Source organism: Mytilus edulis, chromosome 10 (genome assembly GCF_963676685.1).
Source record: "Mytilus edulis chromosome 10, xbMytEdul2.2, whole genome shotgun sequence".
Taxonomy (NCBI): Eukaryota; Metazoa; Mollusca; class Bivalvia; order Mytilida; family Mytilidae; genus Mytilus; species Mytilus edulis.
This window is the reverse complement of record NC_092353.1, coordinates 7,560,433-7,577,374: the sequence shown is the minus strand read 5'-3', so window position 1 is coordinate 7,577,374 and position 16,942 is coordinate 7,560,433. Positions and strand designations below refer to the sequence as shown.

At 32.2% G+C, this 16,942-nt stretch overlaps 1 protein-coding gene across 1 annotated transcript; it reads right to left on the bottom strand.

The window, feature by feature from the left end:
• Positions 1 to 1,894: 1,894 nt before the first annotated feature.
• Positions 1,895 to 16,002, bottom strand: LOC139493274 (snake venom 5'-nucleotidase-like). The gene is made up of 9 exons (XM_071281509.1): positions 15,642 to 16,002; positions 11,528 to 11,741; positions 9,530 to 9,715; positions 8,626 to 8,823; positions 8,117 to 8,248; positions 5,748 to 5,867; positions 4,688 to 4,843; positions 3,072 to 3,275; positions 1,895 to 2,334 (listed from the first exon to the last, which is right to left on the bottom strand). The coding sequence occupies exons 1-9, from the start codon at positions 15,951 to 15,953 to the stop codon at positions 2,027 to 2,029; spliced, it is 1,830 nt and encodes a 609-aa protein (XP_071137610.1). The 5' UTR covers positions 15,954 to 16,002; the 3' UTR covers positions 1,895 to 2,026.
• Positions 16,003 to 16,942: the final 940 nt, after the last annotated feature.

Here is a 16,942-nt window from a genome sequence, read left to right as displayed (position 1 = left end):
TTGTCTGTTTGTCTTTTTCATTTTTAGCCATGGCGTTGTCAGTTTGTTTTTGATTTATGATTTTGACTGTCTCTTTGGTATTTTTCGTCCCTCTTTTTGCTCTCATGTGGAGAACACAAATAATAAAGAAACACACAAATAATAGCTAACAAAAAGCAACAAGTTTGAAATTTCAATACGCTAGAAGTTCATTTTGTTCATGCAACACTTACCAGTGACGCCCAGATACAAAAGTTTGAAAGCCGAAACAAGTACAAACTTGAACAGCATCGAGGACCAAAAATTCAAAAAGTTGCCAAAAAAAGGCCAGGGTTTATGTTAGGTACCAGAAAATCCCTATTATGAAGAATTATTTATACTTTTGCAAACAGTACATTTTACAAAATGACTACACAAAAGATATATGATAAAACTGAAGTATTAAGTAATTACAGGAAACAACCGATACATTACTTAACTCGACTAAATGTACAAAAATTAGACACATCCGAATAAGTTAAAACCTCAACGCTAAGTGATGTCATATATAAAATTGTACCCTGGTAGTTGTCAATTGAATAACCAAAGAATACCACAATAATCAAAGGTGATCACTGAGATCTTAACCGCTCATAAATGATTTTTTGTCTCAGTTGTTCAGACACAGTTGAATAAATAACATTGTCTCTTTCCGTATCTAAACTATCAGATATGTACAATAATACTTGTAAACCTTCACCCTTCTATTTTTATAAGTGGTCTGGTGATCAAGGTTAATATATATTAAGCTGACCATAGCCAAAAAGAAAGTACGAACAATGTATTTAACTTGCCAAGAAAATCCTAAAATTCTATATGTTAGATAAAAATGTGATATAGTGACATAACATTAAACTGGAAACAGAAAGAATTGTTTGTAATGAATGTATGTCACTACGAATATCTTCACACATTTTACACTAGTTTTCAAAAAAATAGTTATTTATATGTCTGAGATCTGAAAGGACTTTTCCTTTTACCGGCAGACTTATAAAATGTAAGTAAATTTGTAGATTGAATGTACTATTCTTCAATAAATCTCCTTATCAAAAGATCATGAATATCTTTTAGGACAAACTCGGTTTGGATGATTGCCATAATATTACTTGTTAATATATATAGACAGTGGAGCATTATCAAAATAGTGTGCAAAATAAAATCAGAACATACAGATATTGTGTTTCAGCCTGCTATTAACACTAATGACTGTTGTACCAGGATTGGTATAACGAACGGGTTGATTTTTATTAAATTGAGATGGCGCTTTCGAAACATGATTATTGTTATGCTCAGCCGCAGCCGCTTTCATTTGTGAATAGCGAGTACCGAACGCCATATTTTTCTGCGTAATTTAATTTGCTCTTATCGTCAGTGTCACTTGCTACTTGCGTAATTTCATGTTGTCGACCATTTTTCTACCCTTCCTGGCTGCTGTCGGCGTTTTTGCTTAGTTTCTTTTGTCTTTCATCGAACTAGTGTCTGTTGGTTTTCTCATTGGCCATTATATCATAACGTCTGTGAACACTGCCACTGCACTACAACAGCTCTAAACGAAGTATTACAAATTGCGCAGATTTGAAATTGTGTGTATTAATTTAACCATGCACGGTTTAGACAGACAAAGGGAAAATGTTTGTAAAATAAAAATACCTTCACCATATTGAAGCTATCTAAACAATGTGTGTGATTTATTTTAATATTTGTGTTTTGGAAAGCAAATGCTGTTTTTGATGGTTGTGGTCTTTTATATTGTCCAACATAAATTTTTAGTATTTCTGTTATCCGCATAACTTTTAAACTCGTAAAGCTGAAGACGAAACGCACGTCATGCACAGAAAACCTATGCAAAACAAAAATACATACAGAAACAACTAGATTGATGCCTAAGGTATATTTATTGTAACCAATGCAAAACTTCAAAAAATGAAATTATCAGTTATAATTTCTTTTAACAATATGCATTCTATCAGTTTAATAATTATTACCTCTTGACTTATTTCATCTCTTTTTACTTGTTTTTGTTTACTTGTTTTTGTTTTCGTTTTCGTTTCCTTCGTTTCTGTGTTGCTAGCCTAGAGTATGTGTATTGCTTTAAATTCATAATGCAATCACATGTATATACATTTCCATTCTCGCACGTTAAACTGTCACAGGTGTTTGTATTAACGTCGTCACATGTAATCACTTTTCCGTCATTACATGTTAATTTATCAATAGTCTCTGTAGAATTACCCAGAATTATCCTCCCTTCAATGCCGTTGTAAAAAGGTGACGCATTTTTAATGTATTCCATTAAAACATCCGCCTCAAGATCTCCTATGAAATAGGAATATTATATGTGTTAATAATATTTTAGAGAACGCAAAATTCTATCTTTATGCAATATTTAGCAATTTGACCTCGATTGATTTTTTCCACTCTAAGAATCTGTATTTTATTAAAAAAAACCTGGTATAGTATAATGCCAGCTATAAATATGACAGGCTCTGTGTATTTCTTATCTACATGATATATGCTTTACTGAGGTTTTTTTAAACCTCGATGTGTCGAATCATTTTAAATGTGATTTTATTCTGTTGTGTAATATATCCAATGTACCTTGTTTATGTTTAAACTATTAACAAATAAGGTTGACATCACAAAAGGAGTTTTAAATGGTGTTCGTTCTAATGAAATGTACCCGTTTTTCTCAACTTTTATAAATATCTTATTTCATATTTGTTATTTCAATTAAATATGTTCCATCTGGTTATAAAAACAAATATATAATGCATCAATTGATTACACATTGAGGTTGTACCCCATTGACGATTTGTCACTTTTGATATAGTTCGTGTTTGCATGTCCGTTAATTTTGTTAGTATAGTAGGTTCCAAATCAATGGTATCAAAAGTTTCAGTTTTACTGCAATCGAATCAAATTTGATGACAAAAACATATTTCTTATGATATTTGGTATCTGATATAGTGTTGTTAACTTTCAATGATTAGTCTCCTGGTCAGTATCCATATTGATTTTTTGAATTCATAATCAAATAGCACTAAGTGGCTTACCGATAGTATGTGATTGTACCGCATTGTCTCTGATCATTGTATATCCATCGCCACCATTTCGTATGAAATTAGTTAATATCAAACTATACATTACGTTCGCATCAATTGGTTCATATGCAGGAATGGTACAGTTTTGACAGATAGCTAAGGCTTCAACTACTCTTTGTTGTACTGGTTTTGCGAGATTATATTTTACTTTTATTCCTGAAAGAATAATCTAATTTTATCAATTTATGATACATGTGATCAACTAAAAAAAGATGCATAATTGATTCAACGATCAACAATATTCATGGAAAACTTTGGGCTCACTTATTTGGTGTTGATAGTGTCACGGATAGGAGCCAGTTTTATTGATAATTACGACGGTCAAAACCACCTAAACTCACGACACTATGAAATTTAAATTGATTTCCTCAAGTAGATTTTCTTTACAAATTCTATTTAATAATCTACAAGTTCCACCACGGAGTTAGTTTCGAGGACGAAAAGCTGCAAAGTTATGCAAAATTATTCAGACGTATGTACAGGTAGGTATAAGGTTACACCAGTTATCGTTTAATTTGATGGTATAAAGTGTGGCATTTAACGTGAGCATTATAAGCAGTTATGCCCATATTGCAATGATAAACTTCAAAATGTCGCAACTTTTTTGTCTTTTTTTTGTGTATGTCGCGTTTGGATTTTCTTTTTATAAACTTGAGTAAATGTGCAATACATAAAATTCAAATGTCTTCAATTCCTCAGAAATTGTTTTGGACGCACCTTTTATGATATACCTTTATTATAGATGTACAGAGCAAATGACATTTAATATATTTTTTACGTCCGAAACTCTTTAAAAAAAGCGCAATATCGAATAGATAAAGATTCAATGAGATGATGTAATATGTAAGTCCAATATAACGACGGTTACGATGTCTGTATACATATGAATGGATTAATACGAAGCTATAGATATAATTGATATCTATTCTACCAAGGAAAAGATCCATTTCATTTAGTCACAACTTCTATGAAACCATACAAAGTCGGATATTTTGTGAACTGACGTACAAATGTAGTGTTTTGAACTTCCTGAATTTGTCTTTGAAACCGTTTTATTTTCCTTTAAAGAAAGCGCCTATTTATTTTTTTTAAGTATCCAAATTCGGATATCGTTATAGATTCGTGTCTTATACGCTTTTGCACATTCTCAGTCGACTTTCATTTTATTTTTCATCATATTTAGATGGGATTTTGTCAAGTGTTCTTCATTTTGATCACCTTCGGTTATGTAAACGGATGTAACGTACCTGATACGGTTATTGGAGTAAAAGGATAAAAAAAATGAAAATCACATTTTTGCGAGTATCTTGTAGTCAATAAATTAATCAACAGATATCCAACAATGAAAATTAAGACGGGCAATTGTGGAAAAAGAAATAGCATATAACTACAAATTATCAATACTGCTCAATTTAAACATAGATGAGTATAGTTGCTCTTATAGACCACGCCGTATTCGTTCTGCTATTGGTAACCATAATGAAACAGATTATCAGAAACCCTTTGCTTCTCCTTTTATCATTTAAGTATGAAAACAAGAATGTAGTAATAATTTACAAAAAACTAACCAGAATATTGTAAGAAGGAGCCACCTGGTCCGTCTACATCATAGTCTGCTACACTATGTTCTAGTGCTTGCAGTAAGTAGTCTCCCCTTAGCATAATTGTGTCAATTGTATTCCTAAAAGGGTTCACCTCTAAAACATTGCCAATTGTAATGTTGCCTGGAAAAAAAATATGATACAGACTTTCAGTAAAAATACTTATTTTATCCTGTATTTTTTCTCTTTACTTTGTATTATTACATGGTCGTACTCTTACGTGAATTATTGTGATGACATTTAACGTGAAATTCACATCATGATTTTAATCAAATTTGAAAATTGAGATGTTATTGTTATATAATATCTAAACTCTGCACGTAAGGTTTACGTCAGTTGAACATGAGTAGCACGTCTAAGCAGTTTTGAGTTAAAATTAACGTTAATTTCATGTCAGATTCATGTGAACTAATATTGTCTTTCAATTCATGTGCTGTGATTATAATTTCTCTGTGTAAGATGATAAGACAAACACACCAGGAGCCTGAAATTCAATGGTTATTGTTTGTTTATGTGTAACCGATTTTTTCGTTCTTTATTTAGAAATAAAAACGGCCGTTAATTTTCTCGTTTGAATTGTTTTCCATTGTCATTTCTAGGCCTTTTATTGCTGACTATGAGGAATAGGCTTTGCTCATTGTTGAAGGCCGTACTGTTACCTATGATTGTTTATTTGTGTATCATTTTGGTTTCTTTTGAAGTGTTGTCTCATTTGCAATCATTCCACATCTTCTTTTTTTATACATAATGTTTCTATAGATAAGGTTGATATCGATCCTATTACTTATGAAGCTGGCAATAATGTATAAGATAACTGAAACAGAAACAATTATTTCAACTACTGTTCTATATTATTTTTGCATTCTATTCTACCCTTTTTATTTTTCGAAATGACCACAAGTAAGGTCAATACCAAAACTAAAAAGTGTCGGTATAATTTCTTAAAAACAGACATGATTTCGTACATGTCATAATTTGGTTTTACGTCTCTTGTTAAATGAGTTGTATCATCTGATTAAAACGGTACCTTTTTCAAAAGATGATCGTATTGATCCTGAGTTGACAATGGATATAAAAACTTTAGTTCCATCTACGCTGTCTGCGTGTAAAAGATTCTGATGAACCATGCCGTCAGCTATCAAATTCCCTGAAACCATGACAAGAAAAATATAAACACTGGTACTGATAACCTACATATCAATTTGATAACATATGGATGCTATTTAAAGAGGTCAGCGTAAAATTAAACAATGTGTGGTATAGATACGTAATGTCCCATTGATTTAATCACAATTGACATTCAATATTTACCGTAATGTAGAAAGGGCAATATTGCTTGAAAGGATCGACGGTAGATTAATGCTTATTTGGAAGTTCTGGTGTACGAGTAAAAAGTAAAATTACAAAAGTCCCTTATTAAATGACATAATCAAAAAAAACAAATACGTGAAACGAATTGACAACAACTGTCAAATTTCTGACTTGGTACAGGCATTTTCTAATGTAGAAAATGGTGGATTGAATCTGGGTTTTTTTTAGCTAGCAAAGACTGTCACTTATATGACAGTCGCATCAAATTCCATTATATTGACAACAATGCATTACAGCTCATTGTAGATTGATTCATCACTGAAGAGACATGTATTGTCGAAATGCGCATCTGGTGCAAGACAATTGGTACCGTTAATTTTATTATTGATGATGCTATGTCACACAACAATCCCCATTTATTCCAATTAGTGCTAACTAATCAAAGCTATTCTAGTGAACTTAAATGATGGAAGTCTTATCATATCTTGTTCAAAAAGAAGATGTAGTGTTATTGCCAATGAGACAACTCTTTACAAGAGATTAAATAACACATCATAACTATAGGTCAACGTACGGCTACAACAATCAGCAAAACCAATACCGCGTTGTCAGCTTTAAAAGGCTCCGAAATGACAAATATAAAACCATTTAACCGAGAAAAACAACTGCCTAATGTATCTATAAAAAGATGAACGACACACACAGAGTGGACGTAGCCGGGCACAGTTATATCAATAATAAATATACATCAAGTACAGATCTGACAGTATTCACAATTAATGAAAGCTAGTTCAAAGCCACTAACAATCAATTAAAAGATCAGGGATCTAAGACTAAATTATCAATCAGTACACATCCAACATCCAATAAATTTAGACTAGAGTAATAAACAGTCAGAGACAAACATGACCTTATACAATGTCGAAATACAGGTATCGAGAGATTGCAGGTTAATTAATGAACAATAATATATTGTTTGATTTTACTTTTCTGAAATCCAAAATCAATACTGTAAACCAACTTATTTTCGCGGATACTTTATTTCGCGTTTTCCTCTTTCTAGTCATCTTCACGGCTATTTAAATTCGCGATTTTCTAATTTACTTGATGTAGTTTGGTAAGGATAGATCCAAGATTTATATATTCTCGACGATTTATTTTCGCGTTATTTTTCTACTCGCGAAAGTCGCGAAAATAAATCGCTCGCGAAAATAAGTTGGTTTACAGTACATTAAAACAATATTCAAAGATCTAATTACAGTGTTGAATTGATAACCTTTTATAATTATTTTATTGAAAGCATCAATATGTTTACCAGTTCTGTAATTTTACCGAGTGTATCATGTATCCTATTGTGACATATTAACTAAGTGTAAATTCGCATTGACGTTTTTGTAATTATAAATTGTTCAAATAATGCCTTTGAAAATAGCGGAATCAATCACTTTTGAAGTGTAAAAAATTCAAAGTACTAGTACTTGTAATGATTAATTGCATGTTCAATTTTAGTGAGTTCGAATGTGTTAAAAGTTTTGATTTTCCTGTCTTATATACAGAATGAACCACTTTGCCTCATCATCTTATAAAGGAAAATTTCACACATCTCCATGTTATCATATGGGCATTTACAAATTCAGAATGCGAGTATATATGTTCAAACTTTTTTTGTATTATATGTCCCTTTTTAATTAAACAAACAAATGAACTATGTCAATTGGTCCTAATTCAAAACGATAACTGCACTAAAATGAAAACTAGAAAAAATATTTGTTCACAATGAAGTTTCCTAATATCTTTAAGTTATCGGAATTCCATATGAGACCAATTATGTACCTCCTATTGCAAACCTGTTTCTGTATGGTTATGAGTTACATTTTATAACAAAAATCAACAAAGACCCATATAAACAACATCTGATACATAAATTGTATAACACTTTGAGTGAGATTTTTGGATGATAACTTGCCTCTCAATAATGCACACGTCAGTATGTACATTAAACAAAAATATTCTGCTTAACCGACTTTAAATTAAGCTAATTCTAGCAATGAACTTGTAAAGGATGACTTTTGGTATTGTACATACCTAAGTTACATTCCTGTAATCTACAGACAAGTCTTCCACCATTTAGGAAAACTAGTGTTCGTCCTATAACCTTGTTTATTCTTTCTCTCAGTCCCTTTCCAAATTCATCAGTAACAGTCTGCACTTGGACATCTAAAATTGCAGTATATTCTATGAATTTATTTTCTAAAAGATATTTTTTGGCGATTCCGACACTTATTTGAAGCTCCACTGTTACATTTACGTAAGTCTTAGATTACCTTAGCCGTATTTGGCACAACTTTTTGGAATTTTGGATCCTCAATGCTCTTCAACTTTGTACTGGTTTCATGGCTTTATAAATATTTTGATATGAGCGTCACTGATGAGTCTCATGTAGACGAAACGCGCGTCTGGTGTACTAAATAATAATCCCGGTACCTTTGATAACTAATAAGACGAAACGCATGCCCGGCATACAAAATAATCAGTCTGGTATCTCTAATAAATTTTGGCGCAAAGAATTTTGAAATAAAAATATAAGTATTTACCTTTAGGTATAGAATTATCTAGTAATATAGGGTTTCCATTATAACGTATAACTTTTCCGTTGTCATCAAACTCCACTTGCAGAAATCCAAGGTATTTGGCAAAGGCATAATCTTGAACTACTAAAACGTCGTCACCATTATTGTTACTGACAACTGTTGGGTAAACATCTGCTGGGTCTTCATTGGAAGGCGGTTTACCTAGATATTAATAAAAACAATATGTGTAAGGTATTAATTTTGATATATATCAGAATACTTCCAAAAAAAAATTTGCGCATGCCTTCGTAATAACAATCCTTGTATCTATGATGAGATTATGAAGAACGAACTTGAATACTTGTTTTGTATTGTGTTCTTCGGTTAGCCTCCTCATTTTGTTTCTTCCTATGAATCATACAAGAAAAGATATATGCGCTTGAAATGTAAGTATTCACAGTATGTGTATATTGATATGATACCTCTTTATACTCACTGCAAATTTTTAATGCTGTAATTTATGAGACTTTTCTTTCGTATGTCAACTGCCTTCGTAGTTCTGCCGTAGTCCATTAGATGTCAAAAACATTACCTCCTCTGTTAAACCGACGTATGTTCAATGTTCTGTACATTCTCCCCGAGAACAACGTTATTGCAATAAATGTAGTATTGACCTCAGAAACTAAAACATTACCAACATTACCCTTTGAATGTTTAAAGTGTTTGCTCTTTGGCTTTTAACACACTGTTTCGGTATGAGAATGTATGAGAATGTATTAGCAAATCTTACAACAAAATACCATGTATAGCATACGGAAATATCAAACACAGGCACTTTCGGAATAATCCATGAACAATAACTATTTACAAACCATACATGATATTTATAAATACCATATGCATTGTAATATTACACATATAAGAATACCTGTATATAAAAATGTATTTGTATGACCACCAACAACTATATCGATATCTTCCACTTGAAGTGCTATTTTCTTGTCAACATTAAATCCGGCATGTCCGAGAGCTATGATTTTATTCACTCCTTGGTTTTTAAGCATGGTGACCTGTGTTTGAATGGATATGACCTCGTCCAAAAACACCAAATTACCTGTACATAAACAAATTGGTACATAAGATACTATTGTGTTTGAGTGCATGCTTTACAAATGTTTATATTTGCTCATTGTTGAAAGGCGGTACACTGACCTATATTTGGTAATATCTATGTCAGTTGGTCTCTTGTGAAGAGTTGTCTGATTGGCAATCACACCACATCTACTTTACATATATATTTTTGTTACACTTCATTAAAATACAATAAAAGCAAACATGTTTCTTTTGATTGAGTTCAGCCATTGCAATTGATATTTTATAGTATGTCTTTCTTTGTTGGGATTTTACACTATTGTTGCAGATAAGTGTGAAGGTAGGTACCTATTACAAAAAACATTTAAATCCGCTGCATTTGTTTGCACCTGTCCTAACTCAGGACCTGATGTTCAGTGGTTGTCGTTTGTTGATTTGATTTACATGAGTTTCTCGTTAATCGTTCTTTTATATATAATTTAGACAGTTTGGTTTTCTGTTTAAATGGTTATACACCTACCATTTTTGGGGACCTTTATAGCTTGCTGTTCTGTGTGAGCCGATACCTCGAATTGAGGACCGTAAAGTGACCTGGTTTCTGTTTACAAATTGTTACCTTGATAGATAGTTGCTCATTGACACTCATACCACATCTTCTTACATTTACCACATTCATGATAAAAGATCTGATTTCTGCCTTATTTTACTAGTGTAGGAAAAACACTTTTAATTTATTGTATAAAAATAATGTGGTATGATTGCCAATGAGACTTCAACTTTCCACAAGGAGACTTAAATGACACAGAAATTAACAACTAAAGGTCATTGTATGGCCTTTAATAATAAATCAAAGCCCATACCGCACAGTCAGCTATAAAAGACCCCAAAATGACAATATGAAACAATTCAAACGGAGAACTAACAGCCTTATTTATATAAAAATATGTAAGGGTTCCGCGGAACCCAGTGTCTCGCCTACTTTTGCTGTAAATCGCAGGCTCAACAAAAATGAGGAAAAAAATCAATAAAAATGTTCCTCTTTATACTGTCGTTTGATTGAAAGAAACTTCTGTCCAAGTTTTGTAAAAATCTAAGATAGTTAATGAATCTAATAAATATTTTAAAAACTGTAACTGCAGACTGTATGTAATGTTAACTGGAAGAAAATCTAAGTCCATTTAAAAGTAAAACAAAATTTACTTCTGGATACTATCTTATGATCATAAATAAGCTTCTGTCAAAGTTTGTTACAAACCCAGGATAATTTAAGAAAGTTATTAAAATTCTAAAATCTTTAACCACAGAGTGAATATTTGTGGACGCCGCCGACGACGACGACACCGACGGAATGTAGGATCGCTTAGTCTCGCTTTTTCAACTAAAGTCGAAAGCTCGACAAAAATGAACGAAAAACAGATATATAAAAGCAACAGTAGTATACCGCTGTTCAAAACTCCATGGACAAAAAACAAAATCGGGGTAACAAACCAAAACCGAGGGAAACGCATTAAATATAAGAGGAGAACGACGACACAACACCGAAACGCAACATACACAGAAACGGACCAAGCATCAGACAAAACACCACGAGAATAACAAATATAACATGAAAACCAAATACATGAATTTGGGATAGACAAGTACCGTGTCACGTCTTATCTCAATATCTCAAAAATAAGAGAAAAACACAAACGATAACACATAAACAAACCACTGAATTACAGGCTCCTTACTTGGGACAAGTACATACATACATGGTGTGGCGGGGTTAAACATGTTAGCTGGATAATGTTTGTTCGAATATTTAAAAGTATTTGAAAGGAAATTGTTGTACCTGGCTTGGATAGTATAGGTGTATCTTTTGTTGTGTAACCGACAATGCCGATTTTTTCTCCATCTACGTCTATAATGCCACTTTTAAGAAACTTATTTTGAATCAAAGGCTCTCCAGATGTAGCGATGTTACAGCTAAGAATTTTAAAATCACTGTTTTCTACAAGCGGCAAGAGCCCTTCAATGCCATCATCGAATTCATGGTTTCCTAGAGCCTGTAAGCATGGTAAAAGATTAATTTGTATATTCAAAAGGATTCAGCAGATTAGTAAGAAATGTATATGTTGTGTTAGATCTAGAATATTGACAGATTGTTGATCTAAAACAAATATTACCAAACTTCATTAAACTGACTAACATTACTGTTTGAACATATATAAAATAGCAAAAAAAAATTAAAAAAAATATCAAGAAAAATTCAAAACGGAAAGTCGCTTAGCAAATGGCAAAATCGAAAACTCCAAGCAATCAAACGAATAGAAGACAAATGTCATATTCCTGACTTGGTACATATAGAAAAATAATATAATAGTTCTTGCAAATCTGGTCATTATCGTGATATATGGACTGCCCACAGGACAGAGGTGTTGACTAAGATAGTGATATTGACTGAGCCGACGGCGATGTCATCATCGCTGTCGCAGTCAATACCACTGTTCTACGGACAGTCCATGTATCACGATAATGATCAGTTTTTCAAGAAATATTCAGTTAATTTCATTGAGAAACCATGTTTTGGAAAATTCGCATAATTTCAAAATGCATAAAACAAAGAGTGAAGACCAGTCGTAGTAATACTGCAGTCAATACCACTGTTCTACGGGCAGTCCATGTATCACGATAATGATCAGTTTTTCAAGAAATATTCAGTTTATATTTCATTGAGAAACCATGTTTTGGAAAATTCGCATAATTTCAAAATGCATAAAACAAAGAGTGAAGACCAGTCGTAGTAATACTGCCATTCATTTTAGTGCAATTCTCAGTTCAGTATATAAATATTTATTCAAGTTCTCTATAATTTTATAATTAATGAAAACTTATCACAAACAATTCAACAACTTAAATATAATATTGAAAACAGGAAAATGTTTTATTAAAGTGAAACCTCTCTTCTAAACAGAGAAACCACGCCCACCAGTCATTAACAGAACAAATCACGCCCCGACGGTCATTATCAGACGGAAACCACGCCCCACACGTCATTATCATGTAAAAGATTGTCAACGACCGGTTTTCTTGTACGTATTGTTCTGGTAATGACCGATTTATTTCTGAAGAATAATGAATGTCATGTGGCCACTTTTTATCCAATACTAGAAGCATATTCGTAACCGATATGAAATAATGCATGTTAAAATCCGTATCGCATGCTGTATTATACCGAGAAACAAATACCAGTCCCAATGGCCGAAGGTCCCGATGGCTGATATTGGACGAGATTTTATAAATAAACAATCTTGTCTTATGACACATTAAATCATAAATATTCGGAACATATGCTCTGGAATAATGTTAACACTCCTGTGTATTGATCCATTATTATCGAACATTAATTCGATGCTGGAGACATTATTGTTTTTACTGTGACATACTGATGTATAATTTAAACAGATGTTACCACTTAATGTTAAGTTATGTATTAATATGTTCATCAAAAATTATAATTTTAACAAAATCAGCATGATATGTCAGGGAACAGTTATAAAGTCTAAGCTGGGGTCCGGCAAATTTAAGAAATAAATATTCTAGCCCCCACACACCCAAATTCCCATTTGTACTAAAATGAGTAGCCTTGTCTTATCACACATGAAAAAAAATATTTGGCCATATATAAATGTTTGTAATCATTTACAAAGGTATCCATTATAAACAGAAATATCATCAGTTGTTTGTAGGGATCTACTTATCCTGATGCCAGGCGCGCGTTTTGTCGTCAAAAGACGCATCAGTGACGCTCGAAAAAAAAATGTTAAAAAGTTCAAATGAAGTACGAAGTTCAAGAGCATTGAGGACCGAAAATTCCTAAAAGTTATACCAAATACAGCAGATATCACAAACTAGTCAAAACATTTACTAAATTTTATCATCGGTATAAAGACATCATTCGTAAATATAGCTCAACATGCAGACTTTTTATACGTTCAGGTATTTCACATCCATATTTTTATGGAAATATTCTTTATAAAGCACAAAGGTGTCAGTATTCACCTCAGAAACTTACAAAACCTTTAAATAGACTGATTAAGAAGGGATATAATTACGATACTGTTGTCAAGTCATTAAAAATTGCATATTTTGGCGTTAATATTGAGTCACTGATAAGGTCTTTGCGTCGGAACTAAAGACATTTATTCTAAAAACAGTTGTTGGCATGACACGGGTTATGTTCTTCTCATATATGTTATGATGGTATAATACTAAACCCCTAACGGGAAGGATTGAGTCTGATGTTCATATGATGAAATCATAATATTTCAGTCAGTTTAATTGAAGTCTGGAGCGGGCATGTCAGTTAACTGCTAGTAGTCTGTTGTTATTTATGTATTATTGTCATTTTGTTTATTTTCTTTGGTTACATCTTCTGACATCAGACTCGGACTTCTCTTGAACTGAATTTTAATGTGCGTATTGATATGCGTTATTTTTTTTAATACATTGGTTAGAGGTATAGGGGGAGGGTTGAGATCTCACAAACATGTTTAACCCCGCCGCATTTTTGCGCCTGTCCCAAGTCAGGAGCCTCTGGCCTTTGTTAGTCTTGTATTATTTTAATTTAAGTTTCTTGTGTACAATTTGGAAATTAGTATGGCGTTCATTATCACTGAACTAGTATATATTTGTTTAGGGGCCAGCTGAAGGACGCCTCCGGGTGCGGTAATTTCTCGCTACATTGAAGACCTGTTGGTGACCTTCTGCTGTTGTTTTTTTTATTTGGTCGGGTTGTTGTCTCTTTGACACATTCCCCATTTCCATTCTCAATTTTAAATGTAATTCCTGAGGTTTAAACGCTTAGTATTTTGAAAATTCAAAGTTTTCTTTTAACAGTTTTAAAATTTGTAATTATGAACATATCAATGCTAACTCAAGTTGACACAGAAGTGCAGACAAATGGGCTGTTGATACCCGTTAGGTTATTAAAAATTCACCAGCAGTGGCATCAATCCAGTGGTTGTGAATAATCTCATCAAAGATACCAGGAGTTTTTGCTTTCAAAACTAGCTATTACATCTATTTTAAACCATCTTACATAAAATAATTTTTCAGACTCGTTTGTATCTTAAACACGTTGGGTTAAGCATTTTTGAAAATGCTCTGAGGTCAAGACTAGCAAAAATATACTAAATAACTAGAAAATATACAACACAAAGCATTAAAAAATTGAATATCTAAATATCGTTCTCTGTTCGATGAGTATCTTAAAAAAAAACAATCAAGTGTAGCTATACGGTTACTCGCGACATAATTAACCTTGTGTTACAAACAGATTTGGTAATACAATGTATGGAGATATTTGCCAAATTGAGTCTGCTTATTATTTTTCTAAATAAACAGATATATATTTGGTACTTAGTTCGTCTTAATATATGGTCGAATATATATTTCAATCGTCAATCAATAGTCAATGATGAAGTTAAACTTGGTGAACCTTTTGCTATACCAAACTGTAGGTTTTCGCTTTTATTTTTCTATAGATGAAATTTATTCATACTTAATAGAAAAATAAAATAAAAATACGGGGTCACCGTTCAATTATGGTCCCAATATAGCTTCGGAAGAAGCATATATATTTAAGGTAATTGTTTCTGTTGAAATAATAGGAGAAAATAGGTAATATAGAAATATAAAAAAAACACCAAATAACAGAAATCGCTTGAATTTCCAATTATTTAGTTTGTTTTGAGTACAGCTTATCTGAAAAAAAATCTATCACCGTTGAGTAAAAAATGGTATGTTTGCACCAAAGGCAGATAATTTGGAGCTTTTTCACAATGATATTAACATTTTAAAAGTCATCTGGGGCCATAATAAGCAAATCGATTGTTTTTTAGAGTAAAAAAGATAATGAAATTTTGTTACCCCCGAGCCTCCTTAATACATTTTGGTGTACTTACCATGGCATCATACCCCAAGAGATTCATGTACGTGTGAACAATGGTCCCACCAAACTCTGAGAACAAGAATGTGCCCTGGTACTGGTCTCCGGCATCCAAAAATAATGTATTTGGATACAGTCTCTTTATTTCATCCACTTTGTACTTGAGTCTCGCCATTCCTCCGTAGCAATTTTCTATATTTTTACACTGACCACCAAATGTGTTTATTTCATTATAATGTGCATGAACATCATTTGTATGCAAAATAGTTAAATTAAAAGACGTCGCACGAGTTATAAGCATAAGATAAGAAAATAAAATCACATTCATCCTGCAAATGTTGAAATCATGTATAATTATTTTATTGAACTATTAAAATAAGTAAGATGAAGATTGCTTTTTTGTTATTAATACTTATGCATGCGCATAATTAAATCACAGCTGGATAAAAATATTTCAACAAATCGATGTATTATGATATTTAAAATGACAAGTTTATATGTTACACACGAATAATCAATTTTTGAACAAATGTTTAGCAGTTTTACAATTTGACTGTTTTATTTGTTCTTTTTTTATACAGTTGTTTTCTTAAATTATATTAATTAAACCTATCAACATTACATTTTGACAATTCCAAATGATTTCAAATGTATTTCATAAAAATGATAGTTAAAAAGAGACTTAACAGACATGTCTAATCTAGCCGATACTCGTGAAAAGTCTAAGGGTTATTTGGGTTTTTTTCTTTTATCTTGTTTCTACTTTTTTTAAAAGCCTACTTTAAAGACTACGTTCATTGGTAACATGTACATTTCATATCTTGACATAATAGTTCCATACAAGTATAACTATTTGCTTATTTAACAAAAACAGATTCACAATGTACTTATACGACCACAAATATCGTAAACTATTGTAAAGTGTTTGTCTTATAAACTATCTGTTCGTATCCGTTTTCACAGAATCTGAGATACTCCAATATCAATCTTTTGATTAACTCATAAACTATAACTACAATTTTGAGAACTACGACACCAACCTTTAAACTTAAAGATTGACTTATATTAGTATCAAAAAATAGTACAAAAACTTTAACCTCAATTCATCCTAAATCCTTTCACTGACTCCGAGGACCCAACGGATTTTCTCAACAAGTATAATAATTCAAAAACTATTAAATAAGAACAAGCCTCAAAACCATAAGTTCCAGAGACACCTAGATCTGAGACATCTAGTCCCCGAGACACCTTGTTTCTGAGACAACTAGTCCGTTCCTAGACACCTAGTTCCTTAGACAACTCGGTTTGAAACACCTA

What these genes read in the sequence shown, in the direction of transcription:
- LOC139493274 (XM_071281509.1), bottom strand. Translation starts at nt 15,953, where the DNA reads ATGAATGTGATTTTATTTTCTTATCTTATGCTTATAACTCGTGCGACG. An exon ending in ATTACAGGAATGTAACTTAG is followed by an intron (nt 5,868 to 8,116) that starts GTATGTACAATA and finishes TCATGGTTTCAG; the next exon opens with GGAATTTGATAGCTGACGGC. An exon ending in ACGATCATCTTTTGAAAAAG is followed by an intron (nt 4,844 to 5,747) that starts GTACCGTTTTAA and finishes TTTTTTTTCCAG; the next exon opens with GCAACATTACAATTGGCAAT.